At 32.7% G+C, this 27,729-nt stretch overlaps 4 protein-coding genes across 7 annotated transcripts in view; 3 read left to right on the forward strand and 1 right to left on the reverse strand.

The window, feature by feature from the left end:
• Positions 1-3,212, forward strand: part of LOC149906687 (uncharacterized) — a 100,469-nt gene extending 97,257 nt beyond the window's left edge. For 3 of the 4 annotated variants that reach the window (XM_090104861.1, XM_090104863.1, XM_090104864.1), the window contains 3 exons: positions 1,046-1,171; positions 1,613-2,194; positions 2,525-3,212. In XM_090104861.1, the coding sequence (XP_089960987.1) occupies positions 1,046-1,171; positions 1,613-2,194; positions 2,525-2,830 (1,014 nt within the window). In that variant the 3' untranslated portion in view covers positions 2,831-3,212. The remainder of the gene's footprint in view (positions 1-1,045; positions 1,172-1,612; positions 2,195-2,524) is intronic. The other variant, XM_090104862.1, reaches the window with a different exon arrangement.
• A 2,799-nt stretch (positions 3,213-6,011) lies between these two features.
• Syngr (synaptogyrin) lies at positions 6,012-12,833 on the forward strand. Its single transcript, XM_090104919.1, has 5 exons — positions 6,012-6,250; positions 7,519-7,756; positions 11,448-11,584; positions 12,004-12,178; positions 12,686-12,833. The coding sequence occupies exons 1-5, from the start codon at positions 6,149-6,151 to the stop codon at positions 12,715-12,717; spliced, it is 684 nt and encodes a 227-aa protein (XP_089961045.1). The 5' UTR covers positions 6,012-6,148; the 3' UTR covers positions 12,718-12,833.
• A 9,562-nt stretch (positions 12,834-22,395) lies between these two features.
• On the reverse strand, positions 22,396-24,418 carry LOC149906689 (histone acetyltransferase KAT8-like). Its single transcript, XM_090104852.1, has one exon. The coding sequence runs from the start codon at positions 24,347-24,349 to the stop codon at positions 22,988-22,990; it is 1,362 nt and encodes a 453-aa protein (XP_089960978.1). The 5' UTR covers positions 24,350-24,418; the 3' UTR covers positions 22,396-22,987.
• Positions 24,419-25,610: 1,192 nt separating this feature from the next.
• Positions 25,611-27,729, forward strand: part of Rac1 (ras-related protein Rac1) — a 40,489-nt gene continuing 38,370 nt past the window's right edge. The window contains exon 1 of the mRNA XM_090104873.1: positions 25,611-25,933. Coding sequence (XP_089960999.1) covers positions 25,899-25,933 — 35 coding nt within the window. The 5' untranslated portion in view covers positions 25,611-25,898. The remainder of the gene's footprint in view (positions 25,934-27,729) is intronic.

The raw sequence follows: 27,729 nt of genomic DNA on the forward strand, positions 1-27,729 counted from the left end.
GTCATGTCATAGGTCTAGCCATAGATTTAATTGTCTGTGATTTTTATGACGGCAACACTTTTTTGTATGGCAATAACAGTTTTCATATAGCATTGGAATTAAATAATTGTTTTAATCTATGCTTGCTGTTATAAAAGTTTGCAGTAATAAATAATAGTGATTAGAGTTTTATCTACTCTCAAGTTAAAAATAGTTCTCCAAAGCCTATCTTTCAAAATATATTAAATTCTACAAGATTTTATTTTATAATTTTATTTTATTTTTATAAGTTCACTCATTAACACCGATCATTTTTCATGTTCATTTTAGAATAGCAAATCTATTATCATTTATTTTGCCTTAACATTTCTAAAACTAAATAGAACTTTTAAATAATGTTTTCTTTCTTATATTCTTATATTTACCCAAATATTTACCTACTAAACTAACTACGCTTAATTAACTAAAGCGTTTTAGTACAGCTTCTGTTAACCAATAGCAAAGTAATCAAAATATAACATTATATACCTATTAATAATCGTCTATATAATGTGCAGCACATAATTATTTGCAAAAGATGTCGACACGTTATGGGAAAATGCGGTCCGTTTTTGGACGAATTGGTTTTGACAGTTTGGTGTTACCAGATGCGAAATTTCAAATTTTCCCGCTGCGTTCTTCGTTTTCATTTCGCTTAGACCTATAGACGTCTAAATGTCCATCGCCATTATCGATGCTGTTTCTACAGCCTTGCGACACTAAAAATAAATTTTATATTTTGTTATTGTTCCTTCAATTTATTATAACTACATTAAATCGTAAATGTCTCGAATTTTTAAACGAGATTTATAGAAATATGAAATACAAATAGACAGTGCTTCTAAAAGAAGTCCTTTTTAACTTAAAAATTATTGAGTTTCTGCTCAAACTCTATTGAGTCGCAAGGTTGTATCCCACATCACCAGTCGTTCGCTGCATCCACCTCATACCACTAGCCCGAAGCAGCATGTGAATGTTTTGTTTTCTTTTCTTTTTCCAAACACAAACCGCACATTGGACCTAAAAGGATTTATATCCGAGGGAGCAATACCAGCATTGGGAGAGACACGCAAGGAGTTACCATAAACCCCCCGATCTAAACTTTGACGCTCTGCAAACGCCCCTATGTGGCACTGACTTGGTCCCCATCCAGGTATGAGTCTTCCTTTGGCACAAGTCGTCAGTATGAACGCACCCTAAGCACCCGGCTTTTATGTGCACCAGTCTTGTATTGCAATGTTTTCGATGTGTGTGTGTGAAGTTTTACTCTTGACCTAGGTTAAGCCTGCACGGTAGTTATTAGATAGTCTAGTCATATCTATGTATTTATATGAACTTTCAATTAACACGTAACAAATTAGCATGGATTGATTCTTTAACAATTTTTAATTTTACCTAAAACTTTAACGAGTTAAAATGATTCACTGTCGTATTAATATTTTTTCGTATTCAGTATAATATGTAAATTTTGAAGAATAGCATGGTTTAAGTAATGTAAATAATACAGCTGCAATTTGTGTAATTTGATAACGATTGACTCGATAGCCACTCTAGAGCCTATCAAGCATTATTCTTACATATAAACCATTAACAGATACGCCATCCGCGCGGGAAATCGTTGGAAAGCTTAGAAGACCCGTCCGAGCGGACGTCGCATACAACATTCTCGCCAGAAGCGGGCTTCTACTACGGCGGGCAGTGGCGACGTTCATACGACGACGGGGACATAACACCGACAAACGACAGTTCTTACGAAGGTGGAGGAACATTACCCCGACCTAGAGGTTTAGTCAGACCTCGTCCTGTCGCCAAGATTCAAGCGACACCCGCATACAGAGACAAATCTCCAGACTACACATATGACGAGATTGCGTATTCTGCTCGGCTACAGCGTGTCGCGTATGGAGCAAGCCCGCACGTGGCCCGCAAGCCCCCACCAGAACCTCCAAAGCGGCAGAGCTCCCAGTACGCGCCGTTCACTCGCTTCGGCCAGACCACGGTGGAGATACACCCGGAGAAGAGTCTCCCGCTGAGTCTCCCCGCGTACCCGAGCTCGGACTCTCTCAGCGTATCTCTGGACAGTACGGGGTTATTACCACCGCCACCTGCACCGTCTTCGCCGCCGAGGCGGTATGAAGATGACAAGATGAGGACCGGCTCGGATGCTAGCTTTAAGGTAATTTTGTAATTAAATTATGTATCTTTTTTATGCAATGTCAATATAATTGTTAACTATGTTAGATTAAAGATTTCTGATAAAACTAGAATCTGTAGAAATTTTAAACAGTGTGTTCATATTCTATCATTTACATAATATAATCAATATCGCCAAAACTTTAATTCAGTTTACTTTACTGTTAAATCCGTATACTTATTACTTATGTCTTTATAAAAAATAAAAATATTGCATATCATCAATTATAGTTGTCCCAAAGAATAATTACTTACAAATTATAATAAGTTCTAAAATATTCAACTCTAACTAAAACTAAATATTCATTTCCAGTCGAGTTCCAGCACGGAGTCAGACAGCATTCCATTCGCGAACGAAAACGCGGGGACGATAAAGCAGAACCGCGGGCAAATCGCCGGTCGACCGCACACAGACTACGGCAGAACTACCATCGGACTCGCCAGTCTCCCTCCCAGACCGCCCACAGACAAACCAACACATTTACCAGAACATAAAGATGAAAAAAGCACAGAACCCGTAGATGTCCTAAACGACATCGGCAACATGCTAGCGAACCTCACAGACGAACTAGACGCCATGCTGGAAGAAGAGAAACGCCAAGGCCTGACTGATTCCTAAAATTTAGTGCGCTATAGTGAAACGTACTCGAATAAATTACTTATAAATTCCAAAGAGCTCTATGATCGGTACTCGTTTCGTTTGGCAGTAGTTGATGTTATCTTTTTTCGTGACAATGTTGCCAGTTACAATTCAAGTGAATTAAAAGCAATAAAAGTTAATTTCAAATCGCGCCGGGCTTATATGCTTTGTCATTTGCATTCAGCTTGCGTTTGGTTTGAAAGGTTGCGTAAACTATTTTGCGATCACTGCCTCCATCGCATGCTCTTTAAATAAGACTTAAATACCTTCAAGAGGTATAAAATATTTGTCTATGGACAAACTGTTTTATCATATCATGTTACATGCGCCATAAAACTTCCAACATTCAATTTATGTAATATTGTATTGTAACTATGTACACGTAGATTTGTGTATTTTTGTCAAAACGTTATTGCGTATTTATGTTTTGAATCGGTGTCTTATGTAATTAACATTAATGTGTTTTATTTATAAATGTTATGTAGTTCCTTATTTAAGCATTATCTGTGGTTTTCTTTTGTGTTTGGTGGAATAAAAATAATTGTAGTCGGGTTCAGAAGCAGATAAATGGCTATTTTTGTAAATAATTTTACTTAAATTATGTCATAGATAAAATATATCCAGTAGCTAGTTTTCCATGTACAATAAAATTGTAGAATACTTGATATAACGTACCTAGGTGATTAGTTAGAATTTATACAAAATGGTAGCTCTAGATTAGTGTGAAATGTAGAATTTCATCAGTGAATGTAAAATAGGACCTTCATCTGTACTACGTTATTATATTATATCATTGTATGTTATATAAATTCGTTTAAACAATCATTTAATTGGATATCTAACCGTATCCTTTGCTAATTAATGATAATCTGTGTGGGCACAGATAACGTACAAATATTAAAATGCTAAGAAAATAATTCACTGCTTTCGCGGTATTTTCGCTTGCTACAATTGATATTACCAATTACCATACCTAACATTTAATAAACAAAATTATTTTCTGTTATAATTATCATTTTTACATTCTGAATAATAATCATGATCTCTTATGTATAACAGATAATGGCTTAGCGTGATACTGAGATGCCATAAAATATTCTGTATGTACATTTGTGACTGTATTTCTAACCCTTTATAATGTAACGATAACCTAGATGTATATAATTCAAAGAATGTTTAGTTCAAAGATAAAAAAACAATATTTGTAATTTTATACGCATAGATGCCGGAAACAGAAAGAATGATCTACAGTTTATGGTATACATTGAGGCAGTGTTCATTTAATAATAATAATTATACACACATTAAATATTGACCTGTTTATTTGTTCATTGTCTCAGTGTATTGCCAGTTTTATAATTTAGCAATCGAATGTAGCGCATATTTTTATTAGCTTTGTACTGTAAATAATAGAATCAGTGTTTCTACATCCTTTGATACCTAACAATTCGTATTTAGAAATTTTGTATACCTATCTGTAATGAGCCGTCACTCATATTCATAGAAAGGTGCTAGACTTTTGGCAAATTTGAAATAAATTTAGGATCCCATGTATTTTTATTTAATGTTCATTGAACTTCCTAGTCAAAATTTACTGAGTGGCGGCCATATTATTTCATGTATAATAATTTACATTTTAGTTTTATATGATAATTAATTATTTGTTTACTGAACAGCTGTCTCTTATTTTATAATTCAATTATTAATTGAATAAATATTTGTAATATTCAAAGTTTGTTTTATTCAACATCGCATTCCCAAATTATTATTAAGCTGACAACAGCTAGCCGAAATAGCCGAAATTAGAAGTTGTAAGTATGTACCATTTAATTAAAGACTGAAAGTTGATCCTTCCATCCCGGAAGATTAGGTAATATTAGAGAATTTTCTTTAATCTACTCTATACTTTTGCTCTCTCGTTTATTAGATCTTGTCAGATTAATTACGGATTCCATGGTAAATTATATAAAAAAGAATATTTTAAATAATTGAGTGAGTACTTAAGAACCTACTTTTTACTATTGCACGCCTCATAAGCGAAGCGTTGAGGTGGGTACTACTGTCACTTCGCGCAAAACATCTGATTTTTCAAACTTAAAATGTCTTTATGTATCATACATTGCACTTGTAAGATAATACATACACACACATATTAAGAAAAAACACTATTTTTAACGTTCATGATTTTTTTGATGTCATTTTTGTTATTTAAACTAGTTAAAAAACAATTTAAAAAAGTTCTGTCTATGTGCGGATCCTTTTTCTTGTTAACACGATAGCGACCGAAATACTTTACTAATCGAGTCTTTTTTTTTCTCTTACGCTTGAGTATGCTCAGGAATAGAACCCTTTCATTTTTCAGGGTCTGATTCGATGTGGTTTAATTGTTATTAAATAAACAAAAATAATAATTAATAAATATTTATTAAAAAAAAATTATGAGGCGTGCACTTTTGGATTTTCCAAATTATTTCGGTATCTAATGCAATGATCACTGAACGAAAGAGCATGACGACCAAAAAAAGACGATGTAATATTCGATAAATGTGTGAAAATGTATGGTAAAAAGACAGTCGTGATAGAGGAAACAATTTCCTTACAAAAAATATTCCATTAAACCAATACCAACCGATAAAACTAATACTTGTATAGTAATAAATTATCTGTGATACCTAACTAATATTTTTTTTATTACACCTAGGATTATTAAGAATTAGGTACCTACTGAAAAACATTATTTCATGACCTCAAGTAATGGCAACTTTCGGAAGAAAATTGCCAAATACGTGATTTTAATTTCGCACTTGACATAATTTTAAGCCACTAGCGACATCTATTATTCTATGCAATAAAATGTTCATCTTGAAACATCTATATTATGAACTCATTATCATTTTGATAGTTTTACATTCCATCATTATATAATTAAAATCAATGAAATCAAATCAAATTTACTTTGAATTAACAACAACAGGTAATTGACCACTGGTGCCATTACCCTACTTTTAGTATAGTAAATCCAGTTAGTAAATCTATGACACAAGGAGATACAACTTACAAAAAAAGCTGCAATTTTAGTACACCGGCTATAACAACAGATGGCGCTGGCATATTTCCCCAGTCCATCGAAAATGAAGTCTCAAGTTTCCCCTGTTTATCGTGCGGCTCTGAGTCTGCGGCCTGCGCTGCGCGATCGATAACAATTCGTAGATAAAGATTCAGTTTGCGAGGTCATAGACGTTGATGAGCCGCAAGGTTGGAAAGTGCGCTTTGTAAAATTATTTTAAATTTGTAAAAATGGATACTTCGGGCGCTTATGGTGGTGGAAAGGCTGGAGGCGCCTTCGACCCTCAAGCTTTTGTCCAAAAGCCCACTGTAATCGTCAGGGCGGTGTGTTGGGTAAGAGATTACTCTCAATGTTACCGTAAATCCATACTATATCTAGTAGATGAACAATGATGTAGAGCTTAGAGATATTGAAACTGTTACAATTAATGCTAGCTGAAACAAGAATCTCTACATAAAATTGTAATTTTAAATTTTCTGCAAATATTTATTTTTACGGAAAAACGCATTTTAAATGTGTACTGTTTTATTATATTTATGTTGTAGCTAAATTTAAAGACATCGTTAAAACCTTATATCATGACATGCGAAGGTAATTAATTTGTGACATTGAAAATTCAATGCATAAAATAAACTAGGTAGATGATATAATTTAAATACACATTTGCTTAAAAAACAAATAAAATTTATTGAATGTCGAGTCTGAAAATTAAAGTTTGACCTGAGATAATTCTTGGCTTAAAATATTGATGCACCTGAAAGCTCTACATACCTACTACCTACTTAATTATTGTATCTTGTCTCCCAAAATCTAAATCATTTAAATATTTTTCTAGTAGTATGTATTTGTGTTCTAGTAATAGTTAATTCTGGGAAATGAATATTTTGAAATCAACATATATGAGATGTAAAAATTTAAGTGTGAATAATCTATGGTTTCAGTTAAAAGTTTACAGTTTCTTATAATAAAAGCATATGAGTAGTTTTTCAGTGGGTCCCAAGATGCAGTAATGCAATCTTGTTCACCATTAATAAACTTGATCCTATGTTAAGATACAAAAATACTTTCTTGCAACAAGGTCATTTCAAATTAAATTGTTATTGAGAAAGAATTTGAATGTTTTTCTACTGATAGAGTGCTCTTTAGTTTAGTGATTAAATGTTGAGATTTGGTTCTGAATTGATTTTTGTGGATATAAACGAAGAGAATTAGGTGTTGTAGACCAACTACAATAAAATGAATCAATGAAACAGAAGTTAAATGCAGCTGTTATAACCATTTCCATGTAGAGTCCTTGCTCTATCAATTGAAATTGTAGTATAATTTAACAACAATTATGACACTTTTATGCTATGCAAAGATATTCATAGAGATAGATTAATATGCTCTTAATATTTTTTATATAGCACTTTTAGGAGCATAATATTATAATGCATATAATGCATTTTCTAAAGGATAAAAGTGATTGTTAAATTTAATACTGGCATTTATAAAACAATTGAAGAAGTGTTTCTTCAGATTCTATTGTTTTTCCTGCAAGGAGTATCCAAGAAAATTTCTATTTAGACACTATAATAGTTGATATATTTCCTTCCTACAGCTATTCAGTGTGATTGTGATGGGCTGTATATCAGCCAAAGGCTGGTATGTCAGCAAAGCAGACAATCTGGAGTACTGTGTCTACAACAATGACACGAATGCTTGCAACTATGGAGTTGGAATCTCTGTGATTGCATTTATTGCATCTGTATTTTTCATAGCTGGAGAATATCTGTTTGAGCAGATGTCCTCCGTGAAAACCAGGAAGCATTATGTACTGGCTGATATGGGCTTCTCAGGTATGTATTTTGTCCGTTTTTCTTATTTTTTTATGTTGGTTATGCAATTTTTGAAGTGAAAATTCTTTAGGTGCGTCGAGAGTAAAATTTCAAGGTCGCGTCATGGAAAAACCGTCACCTCATGGAGTAGGGCGATGATCTTTAAATCTTGCCAAAGAAATTTCACTTCTGAGTTCTGATGCGTGTACTCGGCACACATGCTCTTTTTTATTGTATGTTGTAATCTTGAAGAAAATAGAGTTATTTTTATCTTTTGTATGGTCAGAGTTACGTATTTCTTGAATTAGGAACAATATTAAGCATTTACATTTGCTGGGTTATTAACACGAACAATGTTTTTATTTGGAACCATATAAGTCAGGAAATGATGTCACTTTTTATTTGCTCTACATTGCATTTATTTACATATTATACGAATATAATACAACTTATTTTTTTTATTTTATCATGGTGTTTTTAAAAGCTTAACTATTCATTAAGCTGTTATTAAAAGGATCCTCAAGTTTTAATTTATTCACTCTGCAATATAGAGAAACTTATGCTTACCAATAAATTTCTCTATATGATTATCAGTTGGAACCTTGTAACCATTAAACATTAAAGTAATATTAGTTTGTAATGTAATGATTATGTTTGTAATCACAAAATAACTCCTGACATCACACATACATAATTTAAGTTAAGTTAGTATAAGTCAAACCTCCTTCAATTACAGAAAGGGCAAATGTGAGGATATGTTGCTGGGCTTTAATTTATGTGGTCGTGTAGGACAGTCGTATTTTATTTACTTCGAACTTTATTTACTTTAGCACTCGACATTTATATAAGACTAGACATTTATAAAATACGCAACTTCGGTTGCTCTCAAAATTAATATTCTTTTATTGCTACTCCGCTCCTATTGGTCGTAGCGCCTAAGAACAATCCAAGACAAAAATAATATTTCAATTCTGCCTGTATTTCTTGAGTTGAATGAAGCGCGTTCAATGAAACACCTTTGTAATATGTATTAGTTACAGTTATAGGCTATAGGTACCTGAAGGAACAAAAGACCATACATATTTTGAAAACGTAATTTAATCTGTAAACGAATTTATGATAAAGTTAGGGTCATATCTCGTTTTGAATATTCTGCTATTCCATGCTGATTTGACCTGTCTTTTGACTTGGATCCAATATTAAATCAGGTCCCCCATTTCTGTGTCATGGTTCGCCAAGTCTGTATTTCCAACAGTTTGCCAAAATTGATAAGACTTTTTTTTAAATACAACTATTAAATTAAATCATGACACGGTAAAAAATTTCGAACTGCCAATGAATTCCTTGTAGCACCCAATGCTATGCCAACTTCCAGCCTCCAGGGATCTTCCATCTTCTAGACACTACAGATACTTTTGCTACTTATTTTTTCATTTCATTTCATTGAGTCATTTTTAATTTATGAGTTCATTAAAAAGCCATCAATTTGATTGCACCTGTATAGCTTTTTAGAGTTTAACATTTGGGTCATACAAGTGATAGTTCACATATGAGCTGGTTTCCTAAAACTCAATATTCACTGACCTTAATTCAATCATTGACGGCAGGTAATAAGACGCAATAGGGTCACGCCATTCATAAAAATAAATTGACAATCACGCATTATTTGTCCCCATTAGAGGTGTGATTATTGGTTTAGTTTTACATGGATTTTACATTATTATATGAAACGGAAAATCAATAGAATCCAACTATTTTTATGAACTTGTAGGTACAAATAAAATTCAGTTGAATTGGTACACTAGCCAAACTAGAGATAGACGTAGTTGTATCGTCATTAAATATTATTACCTTAGATTACAAATTATTACTTTGCCGGTGCTATTTCTATAATCTTATAATTTAAGACTTGGATATTTAAAATATAAATCTCGAACTGTGAACAGTTTCTCCCGAAATATTTTAATGGTGGAAGCTATTTTTATATATAAGCTATGTGTAAACTGAATATGTTTTTAAGATAAATGGAAATCTAATAGTCCAAGCAAGATGTACCTACATTATTTTAAATTAAAATGAAGCAAATACATGTAACGATACCTGATTGGCTGTTAAAATTATATTTCAATAATAGAAAATATGTATGTAAATCACGTAAGCGCATATTTCAAATCGTGATAACACATAATTAAGATTGTAATTTAAAACGAAATATTAAACCATTATATATGTATGTACAGTTCTCTGTAATTAGCATTTATTCAGACTAAATAAATTATAGTGGCTCTATATCTAATAATGCTACACATATAAAGAATACGACGAGCTAAATGTTTTTCTGTAGTAGGTAGGTATGTGAATACTGAAGCATGCTGCATGACATCATCAAACATTATGAATATCAATTAGATTAATTGATTTACTTAACTATGATACGTTGCTTTGAAATTGTATTGTCCTGTTATAGAGACATGTGTAGGTACTGAATTTAGTAAAAGAAGAACATCGAAGTTTAGAATCGTTAAATCACAGCTTATAAGCTAAACTTCTAATTGTATACAATTTCCGAACAATATCGCCTCGTTACGTTGGTTCAATTTTTCAGTATCTTTCGTGTTTTAATATTTAACGTCGTCGTTTTTATGTATATATTGTAGTTATAGGTGTAAGACAAACTGACAGGTTTATGTTCGTGTTCATCATTTGTAAAAATATCGTCATAAATAATAAAAATATTGACTTTGATTGGGTAACATTAATCATTTAGGTACTACAGTTACATATATTTTACCGATTCAATAAATCAAGTAAGCTTGATTGATCGAATTTGTAGACCTAATTGTACCCACAGGCCCAGTAAATACTAAGTATTTTATAGATCTAATGAAAAGAAAGTTATTCGTTATTCTCTAATACATGAACAAGGTGACATTTTCACAAAAATTCACCTTGACCCACTTCCGGCGTTATCGGTCTTAAAAACCATACGATAACGTTCTGAAACGATCGTTAAACAACTAGGTATAATATTAACTTCCTGAACGTTTACTTAGTTTACGATGTTGAATTTATATACCGTTTTATGTAACACGCATCGTAGTTTATTATGAATATAGATGCCACGGTTAATATACACCTATATCGATAGATACATATAGATAAAAGTTTTATCTGAAGAAAGCTCAACACACTATAGGCAAAAATGCAAAACAAACACAACAAAAGGTGTTTATTTAATTTTCAAAATTCTTATCGCCTACTACCTATGGAACAACGTAAAAATTAATCAAAATTTATTGATTCTAGAGTTCATGGTTTCACACCAATAACTTATATCAAGATTTTACCTAAGTAATTTTATTATTATTATTTTTTTCTCTCAGGCAAATATACTATAACTTGTATGTTCGAAGGTAGGTTTTTCCGCTCTACCGCGTATGCTTAACAAGATTTACACGTACTACACAATGTCAATAGTGTAAAATGTGTAGTAAAATGCAATAATATGTACTCTACGTAAAATGCAATATGTTCAAATCAATGTTTTTTGTCATAGAGCATCATTTTACACTTTCCTAGAGTAGAAACTTTCTATGAAAAATCATACAACATTTTTGTTTTGAACAGTTCCTTCTGCTACGATTGTAAATAATGATAAGACAATGAAAAGTAAAATTAGATAAAAATTGTAATGCTATTTATTATATTCCAGCGTTCTGGGCATTCCTGTACTTCGTTGGCTTCTGCTATCTATCCAACGCTTGGGGAAAGACCGAAAGCCCGCCAGTAGGAACCGCCAACAACATGCAGGGTGCTATCGCCTTTTGCTTCTTCTCTATTTTCGCCTGGGTAAGTTAACGTGATAAAATTGTGACTTTCTAGTGATTGTCCTTACTAATTTCTCTTAAATTCAAGGCTCCAAATGCTGCTAAAACACCAGATTCCAGAGTTCTTGGAACCGACTGAAAAAACGTGCATACAATATTGTCATATTTAACACTACTTATAATCTCTTAACATCTTAACTCTACTTCTTAAATTTGTATTTCCTACAGAAAAAAATACAACAATTTATATTACACCTCTGCTTCAGCATTCAATTCGGAATTAGGTGTTCGAGGGGTTATGCACACGTACACATCTAGACTCTAGTTGCAAATCATAACATTGCAGTGCAGTGTTATATGTTACCAGTTTATTAGTTATAAGTTACAGTTGCTAACTTACAAGTTGCTAACTTACGCAAACTATTACTAATTCTATTCCAGGTGGCCTGTGCATTCTTCGCGTTCCAGCGGTTCCGTATGGGCGCGGACGCGGCGTTCGCTCCCGCGTACGAGGTGGAGGGCGCGGTGGGCAGCCCGGGCTCGTTCCCCACATACCCGGGCGCGCCCGACCCGCAGCCCGCCTACAGCGACCCGCCGTTCTCGCACCAGCAGACCGGTGAGTGACACTTCTAGAACATTGTATGCAGTGTCCTTATTCTAGATCTTTCTATTAGGTACAGTGGCCCGCGCTTCGTACACAAGCAGACCGGTGAGTGACACTTCTAGAACATTCTATGCAGTATCCTTATTCTAGGTATTTCTATTGGGTACAGCGACCCGCTGTTCGCGCACCAAAAGACCGGTGAGTGGCACTATTCTAGAACTTTCTTTGCAGCTGATATGCAACGAACTGCGCTTTGTGCACTTGCTATTGATTTATCACACGCCCTTAGCACATCAACTGACAGGTGAGTGGCCTTATTCTGGATCATTCTGCAGTTAAAATTTCGTGCAGCAGCAGACAGGTGAGTAGTGCCCCTATTCTGGATCTTTATAAAGAGGGTTACATTAAAATCCTATGCAGTTGTCATACAGTGACCAGCAGACCGATGAGTGTCCGTATACAAGATCTTTGCAACTAGAAAAAAAAATAACTTCTAACATACTATTAAATCTGTTACAGGTAACGTCGACTACACAGCCCCAACCTACTAAAGAGAATTGCAAGTCGTATGATTCATCCGATTCGCCATCTTCTTTTATGTATATTTTTTGTCATTTTAAAATCAGTATTGAAACACACTGTTACTACATAGTTAGTTTAATTAGATCTCGAACAGTCAAATTGATATCTTTATTTTTATAATGTTGTGTTGAATTTAAGTGATTTTAAATATAGATCTTTATTTTTGTTATTTTGTGGTTGTTCTATTAATTATTTTTCATATTATGTTTAAAATTTTAATTAATTAAGAATTAAGTATAATTATAATATCAAGAATGGTTATTTTTTCTCCGAGTTTTCAGTTATTAATAAAGTCGTTTAGTTCATTAGGTGGTTTGTTAAAAAAAATAGCAAAAAACAATTTATAGGTATACCTACCGGTGGTTTATTTGCGATGTTTATATTTTATAATTATTTAACAATCTTTATTATATGGTAAATTAGTAATAATATAATAGACACCATTTTAATTTTATACGAAAAGAAACACTAGATCTCATGCTTTCTGTGTCTTTATCTTCGAGATAGACAGAGAAAGCATTAAATTGGTTTAGCATAACTATGTTTTAAATTAAAGATTGTTAAATTTATTATTTGACTATAATATAAGTGAGGGGTCATAACTAAATTACGTTATGTAAGTAATTACATGCACAGAAGGGGTCAGTCACATATTATGAAAAGGGGTTGATCACATTATTTGAGTGTTTATGACCCCTATAGTGTCAAACATACTACGTGACTTCGCGGTAAGTCAAAGTCATGAGACGTAATTTATTTTGGGCCCCTAATAGTTACCTTGTATGGCTTCATAGTACCTGCTTTAGGTAAATGTATATTCGACAATATCCCCCTATAAAGTGTTGTATTATAAATCCTATAAATGTAAATAAGAACATGGATGTTTTCAATGTTATATTTAGATACGGATGTCGGGAATATATTTGAGATATTCGTTTGAGTTATTGTTGTAAAATATCAAACGGTGTTCCTGAAATTTTACATTGACAGAATTGTCTTGGATGGGAATGAAATAATTCTTGGAATATAGTTTATTTCAACTTAAAAAGACAGTTTCTGTAGTATGTATAGTTTCTGTCATCTCTAAATCTAATAAGTTTTGCAAATTAACTACTTAATATCTCAAAATATTCTCGAATTGTCTAGCAAATTGTGTAATCGGAGAACCAACGAATAGCTGGAAAATATTGTATTAAATGTACCTAGTTATTCACAAATATATTTAATATATAATTTATATATCACTTATTAAATAATAGAGAAATAATTTCAAAAAGTTAATAAATCTGTCTCGAGTGTTTATAATAAAAGTTACCGACAATAGAGACATTTAACAATGGTAAAATGTTGCAATATAAATAATTATTAATACTGGTCTTTTAAATTAAGAATATTTTTATTTGTTTTTTTTTTTTTTTCTCATCGTGCCATTGTCACACTATTAAAGATGTACACGATCACTGTTGCCATACCTCATATTTAAATAAGATAGATATAAGAATACATCTCGATTAAATTGTTGTTGCTAAAATATTAATTTTCGCAGTATTTATCCTATGGCTATATGGAGAATTCAACCTAGTCATTTTAAGGCCAATGTTTCAAAGTTCATGTAAAAGTTATACAAAGAACATTTATCTTCTGTCATTCAAAACATAATGGAAGGTATAGAATGTGCCTTGTTTGTAACATTGCGTGAAAATTGAAAAATTGGTATGCTAATAGTCGTAAATTTAAATAAAATTAAATTTTATAGTAATCGTTGAATGGCATATCGAATAAGCTTAAATATATCTACTCGAATTTGAAGTTGTCTTTCGAAATAATATCAAGGAAAAATTGTAAAACATGTTTTATTATTTTGTTTTAAATATATTAAATTACAACATCTGATGTATGTATTAAAATGTGCATTTCAAACGTTAAATTTGTATTATTACGATCTGAATTTAATATAAATTTTCCCGTTTCATATATTGATTTTATATCCTGAAAACAGTGTTAGTTTACGACTTAAAATATTTAACTTGTATCCTAAGAAATGTAGTGTAAAAGGTTTATTCTAGCGAAGTAAGTATAATGTTGCAAGGTCTAAAATTTAAGTACAAAGCTTAAATCGTTGTGGTGATGTGCGTAATAGACAATGTTGGTGTTGCCAGCTTATATCGATGTTAACTTGGATTATCTGTAAATCTCCTGTGAAAAATATTTTTTAACTGGCCTATAGAACGTCTTTTTATTTTATTAACACTAAAAGGTTCTATAGCTATTTGTTATATTTTTATAATTAGACGGTAGTTGTTTTCACTTCCATAGCTTGCACTGTTATTCGTAAAAACTTTAGCAATAAAGTATTTATTATATTGGTTAGGAAATAACCAAAGATGAAGGATTTGATGCAATACGAATTCAAGTTTGGCTCTGTACTAGCAAATACATTTTTCGTATCGTAATCATTTCTCACTCTGTAGGAAAGAATCTTGTTAATATTATTGTTATTATTTAAATTTGAGTAGTATATCATATCAGTCGTGTATTTAGAGTGTAACCAGCTTCTAGGTGTAAAATAACAGTATTAATAATATTATTTATTTATATTTAGTGTAATTTTAGTGAAATTTGACATGAAACATATTATGCAATATGGCCATATTATATTTTTAATATATTATTTTTTCAATTCGCAGAGTTAAGTACCTACATAGACGTATATTATGGTAGTACCTAGCTCTAATATTTTAGAAACTGTTCTGGTGATAAAGAAAAAATACAAAAAAATAAATGTTGAATTTAATGCTAACAGTGTTTAGTGAAAGGGTTGTGCAGGTACAAATACGATGAAAATTTTCACATACAATATGTACGAAGAAGTGCTATTCTTGATTGGGTTTGATGCATTTTGTGGAAAAACTGTCGGAAAAACTAACGCGCATTGTATTCTATACCATATTATGTTCATGCATGTGATTTTTATCACTCGTATTTATCGTATCTGTATACACCCTTATATTTATGGCGTAAATCTTAGTAACGAGCTGTTAATAATTGTACTTAAATATCCGATTGTTCACTCGTGTGTGTATGGCTTAAAACTATTATCATGTTTAGGTATGGAGAGATTTCAAGTTGTACATCCTCTTGTATGTTACAAATGTAACCAAAGACAGTTATTTTTATTAGTAGAAATTGTAACTTGCGAAATATAATTATTACTTTGGAATGAGGCAATAAACGTCTAGAATTATTATAGAAACCATTCATGCATGAAATACGGAATAATGTGCTTTATTTTTTGAGTTCATTATTGAATTTAATTTTAAGACGCACAATAAGTATGATTCTAAAGAGAAGTAATAATTATATTCCGGAGCTTATGAATCTGTTGTATATCGCATTCCGTTATATTATGTAAATGTAAATGGAATAATGGAAATAAATTCAGTATAGGTATTGTCATATTGGTGTTTTATTTTTTAACAATCCTTATTATTTATACGAAACACGTAGTTACAGTTAGTAAAAAGTATATATATAAAGCAGTTTTTTTAATTACTTATACTATATCTAATATGTACTAGCACAGTACTAGTTTTGCTCCTGCCGCCTGACTCGTGTGGTCAAAGAAAATAATAATCATTAGTAATTCATTACCCTCCATGCGCCATATAGAAGTCGTATACATTGTAGATATAACATTTTTAATATTGCGCCATCTGTCGAGAATGTGATGTTTAGTGCTGTAAAGAGAAGCCTATTTAGCGATTTCACGCTTTTTACAGGCAATGAAAAATATTTTTGCTCTTGCAGCAAAAATATTTTTAATTGCCTGTACTTCATAAGCAACAGTGTTTCTTATGAAGTACAAGGCTCTGTTATAGCTGTACTATTATAGCGCCGCGTCGCGACAACTCCCCGGGAATTTATTCCGCCACGCGCCCCTCCGCTGCCACAGCCCACAACGCGCCTCTCCGCTACAGTGCCGCTATAGTGGGATTCCACCTGACTTTCGATTTACCGATTTGCCTGTTTTCCCCTGTAAACTCCACATAACGTAGTATTTATGCACATATATAGTTATTCACTAATCTGTGGTAGGTACTGTACTCTCAATGGAGTTTGAAACCAAAAATCGATTAGGGCTTGTCCAGAAAGGGCGAATTCGTCGCGATACTCTCATGCGAATCACGCAAGATTGCTGAGCATTTGGGGACGAATTCATTCCAGTTGCGCGCTTAACTGGACGCAACAAGTTACGCGCGTATTTTGAATTCGCGCGTTGCTTGTGGACGCCGTGCCTAATGTCTCACTAGCGCGCTGCGCGGGAATTTATTCTTGCGAAAAATTTTCGACGAATCAGCTTCTTCTGGACAAGGTCTTAGGCCCTTTAAATAAAGATTTAAAAAGGAGACTAATAAAATAACAATAAATATTATTTTCAACAGGGTTTATTCCACATTAACACATTATTCTTAAGCTAGGTTATCACAAAATCAATGATTCACAGAATCTAAAAAAAAAACATGAAAGATTTTTCACAACAATCTGACACATACAGTGACAAATTTAGAATAAGATTATAAAAATACACTTATTGAGAACTTAAAAATATAATTGTTCTTATTACATAATATGGAGGCATCTACATAAGCTTAGCTTGAACTGAATATTAATGTTTAAAACATTACAAAATATTTATAAGCCTAGTATTGATACTAAATCTAGGCATTAAATAATATCACTAATAACACAGGAACTGAATTGAATTTAAGTGAACTGATCTGAGTACGTACTTTAAAATAAACATGCAACAAATTTTAACCACATTCAGAAATCGAGTAGGTAAATAATAAAATATTACAGATTTAGTTAGGGTTGTTAGGTACTACAAGTTTTATTAATGTTAAATCTTATATATTTTTTATTATCTTAAGAGTAGTCTTGTTTTCTTATGTCTAGGTATAGTTTATTCATAGTTACAATAACAAATTAGCATGGATAGGAAAACACGATAGGTTTTATGGGAAATTTACACCGAAAAACACTTAAAATGTTTAAACTGACAATAAGGCCGGGACTCCACCAAAGCAGAGATGTGTGCGGTGTGCTGTGTGCTGTGCGAGAAGAGATGTTTTTCAGCTCGCGGGACTCCACCAAAGCGGAGATGTGTGCGGTGTGCTGTGTGCTGTGCTGTGTGGCCGGCCGGCGCGCGCGCGGGGTTCTGCGGGTTGCTAGCGGGCGAGAGGGGGGAGGGTGACATCGCTCACTGCACGCCGCTCACATCTCTCGTCTTCTCGTATAGGAGCTACCAACGTTGACAAGTGAGCATTTTAGTATAGTTGGTTCTTTGATATACTGTTCCTCTTGCTATTTCGGTTAGAGTCCGGGCTGTCTGGCTGGTCGCAGTGGTTGCGTTTTTTAGTGCGCATCTCATCTGCACAGGATAATTTCCTTAATTTAAAGTCATTTTTTAACGCGTAATTTTTAATATTTTACCTTTAGATAGATCCATTAGACATAATTTTTTTATTGCAAGACGTTTTTTTCGTTGTTAAATAGGTGCCAGACGCAATTTTTTATTTCGTTTTTATAAAAAATTAAAATTATTTTAGAATGTCTGTAAATTACATATTATGTTCTTCAAACATAATATAATCTAAAATTAATTAGCCAGACGCTAATTCGATTGTTAAGTATTAAATAATGTGTATAAATAAAAAAAAGTAATGAAGCATGCAGCTCATCAGCTAGTGTATTTTAACTATGCGACAGGAAATAATTGCAAGAATACAATATTATTTACACTTGTTCTTATAAATAAAAGCTAAAATGAAAATAGTTTGGAAAATCCAAAAGTGCACGCCTCATAATTTTTTTTTAATAATTATTTATTAATTATTATTTTTGTTTATTTAATAACAATTAAACCACATCGAATCAGACCCTGAAAAATGAAAGGGAACTATTCCTGAGCATACTCAAGCGTAAGAGAAAAAAGATGTAAAATTTTCGTCGGCGCCATATTGAATTTTAGTTTTGACCTCATATTGGTTAATAGATACCCCAATAACCATGAAAATGACACCCATGACGAAAATATGTAAAATTTTCGTCGGCGCCATCTTGGATTTTAGTTTTGACCTCATATTGGTTAATAGCTACCCCAATAACCATGAAAATGACACCCATGACGAAAAGATGTAAAATTTTCGTCGGCGCCATCTTGAATTTTAATTTTGACCTCATATTGTTTAATAGCTACCCCAAAAACCATGAAAATGACACCCATGACGAAAAGATGTAAATTTTTTGTCGGCGCCATCTTGGATTTTAGTTTTGACCTCATATTCGTTAATAGCTACCCCAAAAACCATGAAAATGACACCCATCACGAAAAAAAGTCAAATTTTCATCAGCGCCATCTTGGATTATAGTTTTGACCTCATATTCGTTAATAGCTACCCCAAAAACCATGAAATTGACACCCATGACGAAAAGATTTCAAATTTTCGTCGGCGCCATCTTGGATTTTAGTTTTGACCTCATATTGGTTAATAGCTACCCCAAAAACCACCCACATTTGCAAATGTGTTTGCTACTTAGGAAAAGTTCAGATTTAAAGATATAAGTAGGTAATGTGACGAATTTAATTTATTTCATTCCGACTGTTTCTCGGAATAACATACATTTACTAAGAATTGCATACAATGCCGGTTTTAATATATTGCCGGTAACATAATATTATGTATGATAATAATTCTTAAAAAAGTATTTTATACATTTCTTAAAAAGCTTCGATATTGTATACAATAATACAATTCATATTCAAATTGTTGTAAAATAGTCACACTTTTTTAAGTTGGTTGAATACACTAAAATACTTATAAGGATCGTACCTACTAATAAAAGTAACAAAATGAATTTTTAAAGTTCCCAGTAATCTTCTGGAATCAATTTCAATAAAAATATAAAAATTCACTTCAAAAAAAAAAAAAAAAAAAACAGCCGAGTTTTTTTTTGTTTATTTAATAACAATTAAACCACATCGAATCAGACCCTGAAAAATGAAAGGGTTCTATTCCTGAGCATACTCAAGCGTAAGAGAAAAAAAAAGATTCGATTAGTAAAGTATTTCGGTCGCTATCGTGTTAACAAGAAAAAGGATCCGCACATACAGACACACGGACGTCCAAGACAGAACTTTTTTAAACTGTTTTTTAACTAGTTTAAATAACAAAAATGACATCAAAAATATCATGAACGTTAAAAATAGTGTTTTTTCTTAATATGTGTGTGTATGTATTATCTTACAAGTGCAATGTATGATACATAAAGACATTTTAAGTTTGAAAAATCAGATGTTTTGCGCGAAGCGACAGTAGTACCCACCTCAACGCTTCGCTTATGAGGCGTGCAAAAAATAAACATAAAAGTGAAAAATAAATTAAAGTTACCATACATTGAAAAGAATGGAATAAAAACTTTATCAATGAAGGTTAAACAATTACATTGTTAAATTTAAAAAGCCATCTTCATAATCATCATCATCATCATCTTTCCTCACACTGTCAGAATTATTTATGAATATTTAGAAATATTTATGTTATCGTCTAAGGAATTGTTATTGTTTTCCAATATTCCATCATCTGTAAACAACTAGAAAGTTTGTTTCAATATTGATGTACACACATACACACACACAACACACACACACCACACCACACACGACACACACACGTGAACACACACACACTCGCATGTTTAAGTTTGTATTGAATTTAACTAAAGTAGTTAGCATGAATTTATATAGGTATACTAGCGGTCCGCCCCGGCTTCGCCCGTATGGTACCTACATGTATAAACTATCCTATCTCTCAAGTTGGATCGAACTGCACATGGTGTGCGAATTTTATTATAATCGGTTAAGTGGTTTAGGAGTCCATTGAGGACAAACATTATGACACGAGATTTATGTATATATATATTAAGAATTAAGATTAATGAATTAATATTGTTATCATCATCACTACATAGTATAAAACAAAGTCGCTTTCTCTGTCCCTATGTCTCTTTAAATCTTTGAAACTACGCAACGGATTTTGATGTGGTTTTTTTAAATAGATAGAGTGATTCAAGTGGGGGGTTTATATGTATAATAACATCCATTAAATAGTGGAGAAGTACTGTTATTTTTGAGGTTTCTAATGTGATTTCGTAAATAATTACATTTTTTCCACTTACAGTGCAAACGCAGGCACCCTACGAGTTTTATCAAAATAATGTACTAACTATAGTACACATTGAAAAGGTCTACAGAAAAGTCCGTGATGGTATATGTCTATCTCTTATGGATAACCCACAATAACTTTTTTGTCATTTACTTTTTACGACAAATAATGGCTAATTTTCGAAGCGATTTTAACCAATACAGCATTAATCCTTAACCAATTAAAGACCTTGAATACATTGTTCATTTAATATAGATCTATATGGCCTTTTACACCGTATGATTTAAGTGAATATTTTCGAAGATATTACAGATTTAAAAATTGCGGGACGTAGCGTTTGCGGCGGTACCAGCCGGCCGCCCGGCTATATATTTTATACCCGTGCGAAGCCGGAGCGGGCCGCTATGTTTTTATATTCAACGTTCACAGTTTTTCTGTAGTGTATTTAGCGATTATTGCACCCGTACGAAGCCAGGGCCGGGCGGGTCGCTAGTTAATATTAGATATATATTAGAAAATTTAACTTGTATTGGCAACACTGTATTTTGTTTGTGGTTCTTTTTCTTCTTGTACGCGGTGTGTAATGTGTGGTATTAGACAATGTGCTATTGGAAACAATATACATAAGTTTATGTACGTAATCGCTGTTTTCATTTAAACCCATAACTTAATAGATAAGTAATAAAAAAATTGTTTTGTATAGAAGATTGTTGATGTACCCTAATAGTTTATTTTTTAGCCTAAGGAATAAAATGTACCAATGGAAGGTACTTGTTCCCACAACACAGGGAATCCTAGAGCTGTAGGAACAATTCAATTTCTATGCATCTTAGGTATATTTTCGAAAAAAAGAAGTTATTTTTTATTGTTATTTAATTTTCGCGGCCGACCCTTTCTATCTCTCTTGCACTTTAAACTATCTCTCCATATACACAATCATCAAATTGTTATACTTACCTACTTTCACTACGTTTTTATTTGTACATATTTAATACTTAACAATCGAATTAGCGTCTGGCTAATTAATTTTAGATTATATTATGTTTGAAGAACATAATATGAAATTTACAGACATTCTAAAATAATTTGAATTTTTTATAAAAACGAAATTAAAAATTGCGTCTGGCACCTATTTAACAACGAAAAAAACGTCTTGCAATAAAAAAATTATGATTGATGGATCTATCTAAAGGCAAAAGTTTAAAAATTACGCGTTAAAAAATGACTTTAAATTAAGGATAATTTCCTGTGCAGATAAGATGCGCACTACTGAACGCAACCACTCCGGCCAGCCAGACTGCGCGGACTCTAACCGAAATAGCTAGAGGAACAATATATAAAAAAACCAGCTATACTAAAATGACTTCTTTTTCAACGTTAATAGCTCCCGTACCATTCACTGCGCGTCGTCCGCGCACAGCTCACATCTCCGCTTCCATCGCGACATACAAATATTACACATCTCCGCACAGCGATCTCCACTGAAGCTGAGCGGAGAGGAGACGTGTCAATAACTCAATTCTATTGGTTGTTTAAAAAACATCTCCTCTCCGCTCGTCTCGTCTCCGCTTTGGTGGAGTCCCGGCCTTAATGTTACCTAAAACACATCTGTGACACACTTCTTCATAAACTACTATGAAACACTTAGCCACGTAATTGAAGATTTTAACTTTTAAGTTATCATGTATAATGATGGACAATAACTACTTTCATTGATTATGTAGCCGCCTAAATCAATTTAAATTTAGATTCTGTGTTAAGACTTCTATGAAATATAACATCGACACATGTACCAGAAACAATTGCTTATTTAATAGTGTTATTCCTAATGTATTGAAGATAAAACAGAGAATTGCCTACTAATGTTCACTAAAATGTATAATACTTTTAATTAATCACACAAATGTTGAAAACACTATAGAGACAAAAGACGATGGTCTTCCGTTCTTTGTCAACTACTATTGATGATTGATTTCTTTTATTCTTAACATTAAAAATATGATATTGAGTATAATTACTTCTTAGACTTAGCAGCTGGACCTTGTTTGCTCGGTGGCGTCCAACGAATGGCTGTGGGATCCACCGTCAAACGAGGCTTCTTAAAATATGAACTGGCAAGTTGTTCGGTCACCATCTTTGGGGTAACGCAGACCACATGCTGACCTTTCCAATATTTCACCATATTCATAACCTGCAGAGTCGTTATAATGTCGGTAGGCGCAATACCAGTCATTTGGCTGAGGTCTTTTATACTCAAAATGCCTCTTGTTACACTCAAGACTTCCAAAATAACATAGGACCAATAGGACCTGTAGCTCAGCCTACCCAAATCCGATAAAGGCTTTTCCGGACTGCCCACCACTTTCTCTAATCTTGATAGCTCATAACTAAAAGCAATGAGTAGTTTCCCATATCCTTGGCGTTGGAACGGTGGCAGTGTCAATATACAGGCAACATTGTTTCCTTCTGGAGAATCCTTTTCCTTTGAGAAATAACCAACCAAGTGTGCCCCGTGTTTGTCAACCTCACAAAGAGTGTAGAACATAAACTGTTCAATGTCAAAGTACAGTGTCTTGTGGTCCAGAAACAGTTTTGCCAATAAACATAAGTTTTGACAATAGAGTTTGTGCTCTTTGCCATCTGCTTCAAATATGGCTAAAGTTCCCTTTCTGTATATCTCAGTCCCCTGTGGCTGCCGCTGCGGACAATCGCCTATATGATATCTGAATGTTTTCTCCAACCTCATATATTTCAAACAAAACTCGCAGATAAACAACTTTGACTGTTTACCATACTCCTCTGGGTAAGGACTAAAATACCAGGTATCGATCTCATATTTACCGAATTGAATCCTATCAATATACTTTACTTTAGTAATAGCTTCGTGCTCCTTCTCAAGCGCCGCTGTTGTCGGGTCCATTTCCGCATAGGTTTTCTGAACATGATTAATTTCATCATGTTTGCGTTTTTGATTGCGCGTTATTTTGCGCCCAGATTTGTCGGTCAATAAAAGATCAGCGTTATTACTCGATTGTTCACACCCATCAAATCTATCTGACATAATCCTGTGGCGAGGAACCCATTCATCCAATCTTCTATCACATCCGACATAATGCACATAATATTCGTAGCACGATTCCGAAGCATTGTAGCGCGTCTGAATTATCTCAGCCGGCCGCCATGAGTCATCGACACGCCTCACTAAATAGTGTTCACCGATATCGAGAAGTTGTTCCTGGTTAGATTCCCCATCCTCATTATCTGTACTTCTGGATTCAGGATTTGGTAAATCACCCCTTTCGATACTTTCTTTTTGACCTTTGGCCATTGCTTCAATAAATGAGTATGGGATCACGCTATACCGCGAATAGAACATCTGTACCCTATACCGCGCTATAAATACACAATAACGCCATGCGAGTCTCGCACAGACTAGCAATTTTTCAATAAATTATAGAGTAGCCAGTAAGTACAAAAAGAAAATACAAATATTGCCATAGAACAAAATTAAAGAAAATAGTTATACTTGGTTATATTTAATAAAATGCCTGAAATTATTGAAAAAAAAACTACTAGTTAGCATTTAAATTTTAATACGACTATTTTTACAAAATTTGCTTTTCGAATAACAGGTCTGACCATAAAAACAAAAAAAAGCGCTAAATTCACTACTGATCTAAGACTAATTATAATCACACATGAGAATTGGCTAGTGAACAAATGCGTCTTAGACATAATTAATTAAAAATTATAAAACTTTTAATTATAAAAATTATAAAAAAAAAAACACTAATTTGTGATTTAGTTTTTATATTATTAGGTTTTTAATGATTATCAAACTCGACATACCCGACCACTATCCGACAAATTACCCGTCATTTTATGATCTCCTTAATTAAATAATTATTGTACTTGTTAAATTTCAAATTGTGGCTCTGAAGCCACAAATCATAAATGCCACAGAGCAAGTAATGATAAATGCCAAAATGACACCACAAGGTTGTATGTTGAGTTGTGGTCCACAACAAAGACCTTGATGTTACTCAGAAGAATTATTTAGAAGAAAATAATAATCTATTCCTTCAGGCTTTCTTTCGGAAATATTTTTTGTTTTTCAGCATTATATTGAACAAACAAGTCACAGTATCCAAGAAAAAGTTATCGTACCCTTCGAGAGACAGTTGAATTCGAACAGCATCTATTGATTGTTGCCAGTTGAAGAAAATATTACCTAGTTTGAATAATTTTCCACGCAAATGGCACGGAAATATAGACATGCAAATGGTCAAATGGTCAGTCAATTTGTGGTTATTCTTTATATGTTTAAAATATATATTCTAGTCAGTGGGTTTCCATAATTTTATTTTAATTGCTATTTAATTTACTAAGTTTTTGGCGTATTGATTAAATAAAATTATTGTTTTTGAACTCAAAGACATTACGTAACAATATTGAAATAAACAATTTTAAATAAAGTCGTGCATCGTGTATGACCTTGGCGGGACGTACAGCAAGATAGACCGTGAATAAGGCGCTTTATTTTAGTGTTCACCAAAGAGAATATCAAACGTTTTTCTTTGTTCTACTGTCTGTGGTACTTAGTTGCCTACTCTGCGGACGTAACGTAATCGGTAATCGGCAAATGGCAATCGCCATCGGCGAATCTGTTGCTGTGTAGTGAACTTCAGTAATCATTTGTGAATTGTGTTTTAATTTGTTAACAGGATATATTATGAAAATTGAGTTGTTGTATAAGAACAGTTTTGTATCAAATAAGTGCTGATGATCAATGTTATGTATTTACATAGCTATTAAGACGTGATTGTGTAGTGAGTAACGATTTGAGATTGCTTCGAAGCCTTCTGTGTGATAATCGTGTTGTTTTATTATTGCTACGGATATACGATACGGATTTTTGAACAGAAATGCAGGCGATCAAGTGTGTCGTCGTTGGCGATGGGTATGTATAAAGAATAGTTTTTTATATTATGTTCTCGTTATTGTAACTGACGTCATGTTTATTGAAATCATCATATTAACCCTGTGCGACTATGGAGTTCAAGCAATTTATCACGTTGTATTTAAGCTGCCTCCAATATTTTAAAGCTGTTGAGAAGCGTGAGTGGTACGGCTCATAAATAACCTTGTTTTTGTTACGCTTTTTTCTTCAGATAAATTACGATATGAAATCTCTGACGATGACGAGTTGTAAAGAAAATATGTTTAAAACTCAGTATAATGTAGACTGTATTATAATTTGTTAAAGCTTATCAGTGATTGCGCTTATCTTACAGATAAGATTTGCTATGCTTTCATATGATAATCGACAAGACTTACAACATAACACATTAACCTGTTTTATAATAATTATAATAGTTACCTGTACGATTACACTTGTTAAGAATATAATTTATTTATGTTGTGAACAAACACAAATAATAATTTATATCTGGTAAAACTTATACAGTCTCCATTGCCAGCATTCTCTCTTAAATTAGATTATAATATTTACACAACATTAGATCTTGATATTTAGGAAATCAATATAAAAACTAGTCAGTAAAATTGTTGTGTCATGATAGAAAGCCATAAAGTATTTAAATTATTGAAAATGACCAATTATTGCAAATGTTGTTTGAGAAAATTTAATTAATTTTGCAGTTTCAAACATTTTTATTGTTTTAGTAACTAATTAGTCTTTTACAACCCACAATAATCATGTAGATTTGCATAAAATAACCTTCTTCATGAATAATTAAGAATAATATTTATAAATGCACTAGCTATCTTCCTTGACCTCATATCTGCAGGTAAACTGTTTTATTAAAGCTCCGTTTGTTAGTTATTAGATGATGTCATGCAACTTTGAACAATCTGTGTTTATTAGAACCCTTTATGCTTGAGAAATACAGAATTTAAAGTCTTCTCCAAGTTGATTTTTCATCACGGTTTAGTCTTTGCTCATGCAGAGTTAAATGGAGATTTATCTTAGTGAGGGACATAAAGTTATCAAGTATGCATTAATAATGATTTTGGAAATTCAACAAGTACCTAAATACCAATGTTTTAAATATCTAACATTTTTGTTGAGGCAGCAGTTTTTAGCGGTTTTTATGGAGATAAAACACGAAAACGGGGTAATAGGGCAGAACAACATCTACTGGGGGTTAAATACTGATAACTACATAACAAAAATCTGAAGTTAAAAATATGAGATCACCTGTATCCTTATTGCAAATAAAGCCCTATGTTTACACCATCATTGTTTTAGTCATAATTTCTAAATATTCTGTTGTAATTCATAATAGCCATGTGTTTAAATGGCGGGCAATAAAAATAATTGATTTGGTATGCTCCGCAACGCGAGTTAGAAAATACAAATAAAAGTTATTTTTGTGAGTCACAGACACTATCGTTTCTAGTGCAAGGTCTTCTATAAATATTTGTTTTGAATTAGGACAAACATTGTTTTCGATTACTCCTGCAAATATAAGGTTTCTTGTAATAGAAATCTTATGTTGATTATAGATATTGCTAATGTACAATTATCAAGCTGGTAAGTTTATTTGTTTATTTATTTGATGGAGCTAAACTTTTGGTATTTAGTTTGAATTGAAAAATTATTTTTATGTTAGACAGTGTATTTATCAAAGATAACTTTACTCTTTATACATAAACCTTTAACAATGTTATTTTGATACATACTTTCAAGATTTAGGTTTGTATCAGCTAAAACCGGTTGTATGATTTTTCTTT

The sequence above is a fragment of the Colias eurytheme genome, chromosome 8 (genome assembly GCF_061535395.1).
Source record: "Colias eurytheme isolate Ceu_HAF_F1 chromosome 8, ilColEury1 Martin Lab GWU primary, whole genome shotgun sequence".
NCBI lineage: Eukaryota > Metazoa > Arthropoda > Insecta > Lepidoptera > Pieridae > Colias > Colias eurytheme.

Excerpts from the sequence above, each read along its gene's own strand:
- Syngr (XM_090104919.1), top strand. The coding sequence starts at position 6,149 with ATGGATACTTCGGGCGCTTATGGTGGTGGAAAGGCTGGAGGCGCCTTC. Across the intron at positions 11,585-12,003 it reads TCTTCTCTATTTTCGCCTGG|GTGGCCTGTGCATTCTTCGC; the intron begins GTAAGTTAACGT and ends ATTCTATTCCAG. Across the intron at positions 12,179-12,685 it reads GTTCTCGCACCAGCAGACCG|GTAACGTCGACTACACAGCC; the intron begins GTGAGTGACACT and ends AATCTGTTACAG.
- LOC149906689 (XM_090104852.1), bottom strand. The coding sequence starts at position 24,349 with ATGTTCTATTCGCGGTATAGCGTGATCCCATACTCATTTATTGAAGCA.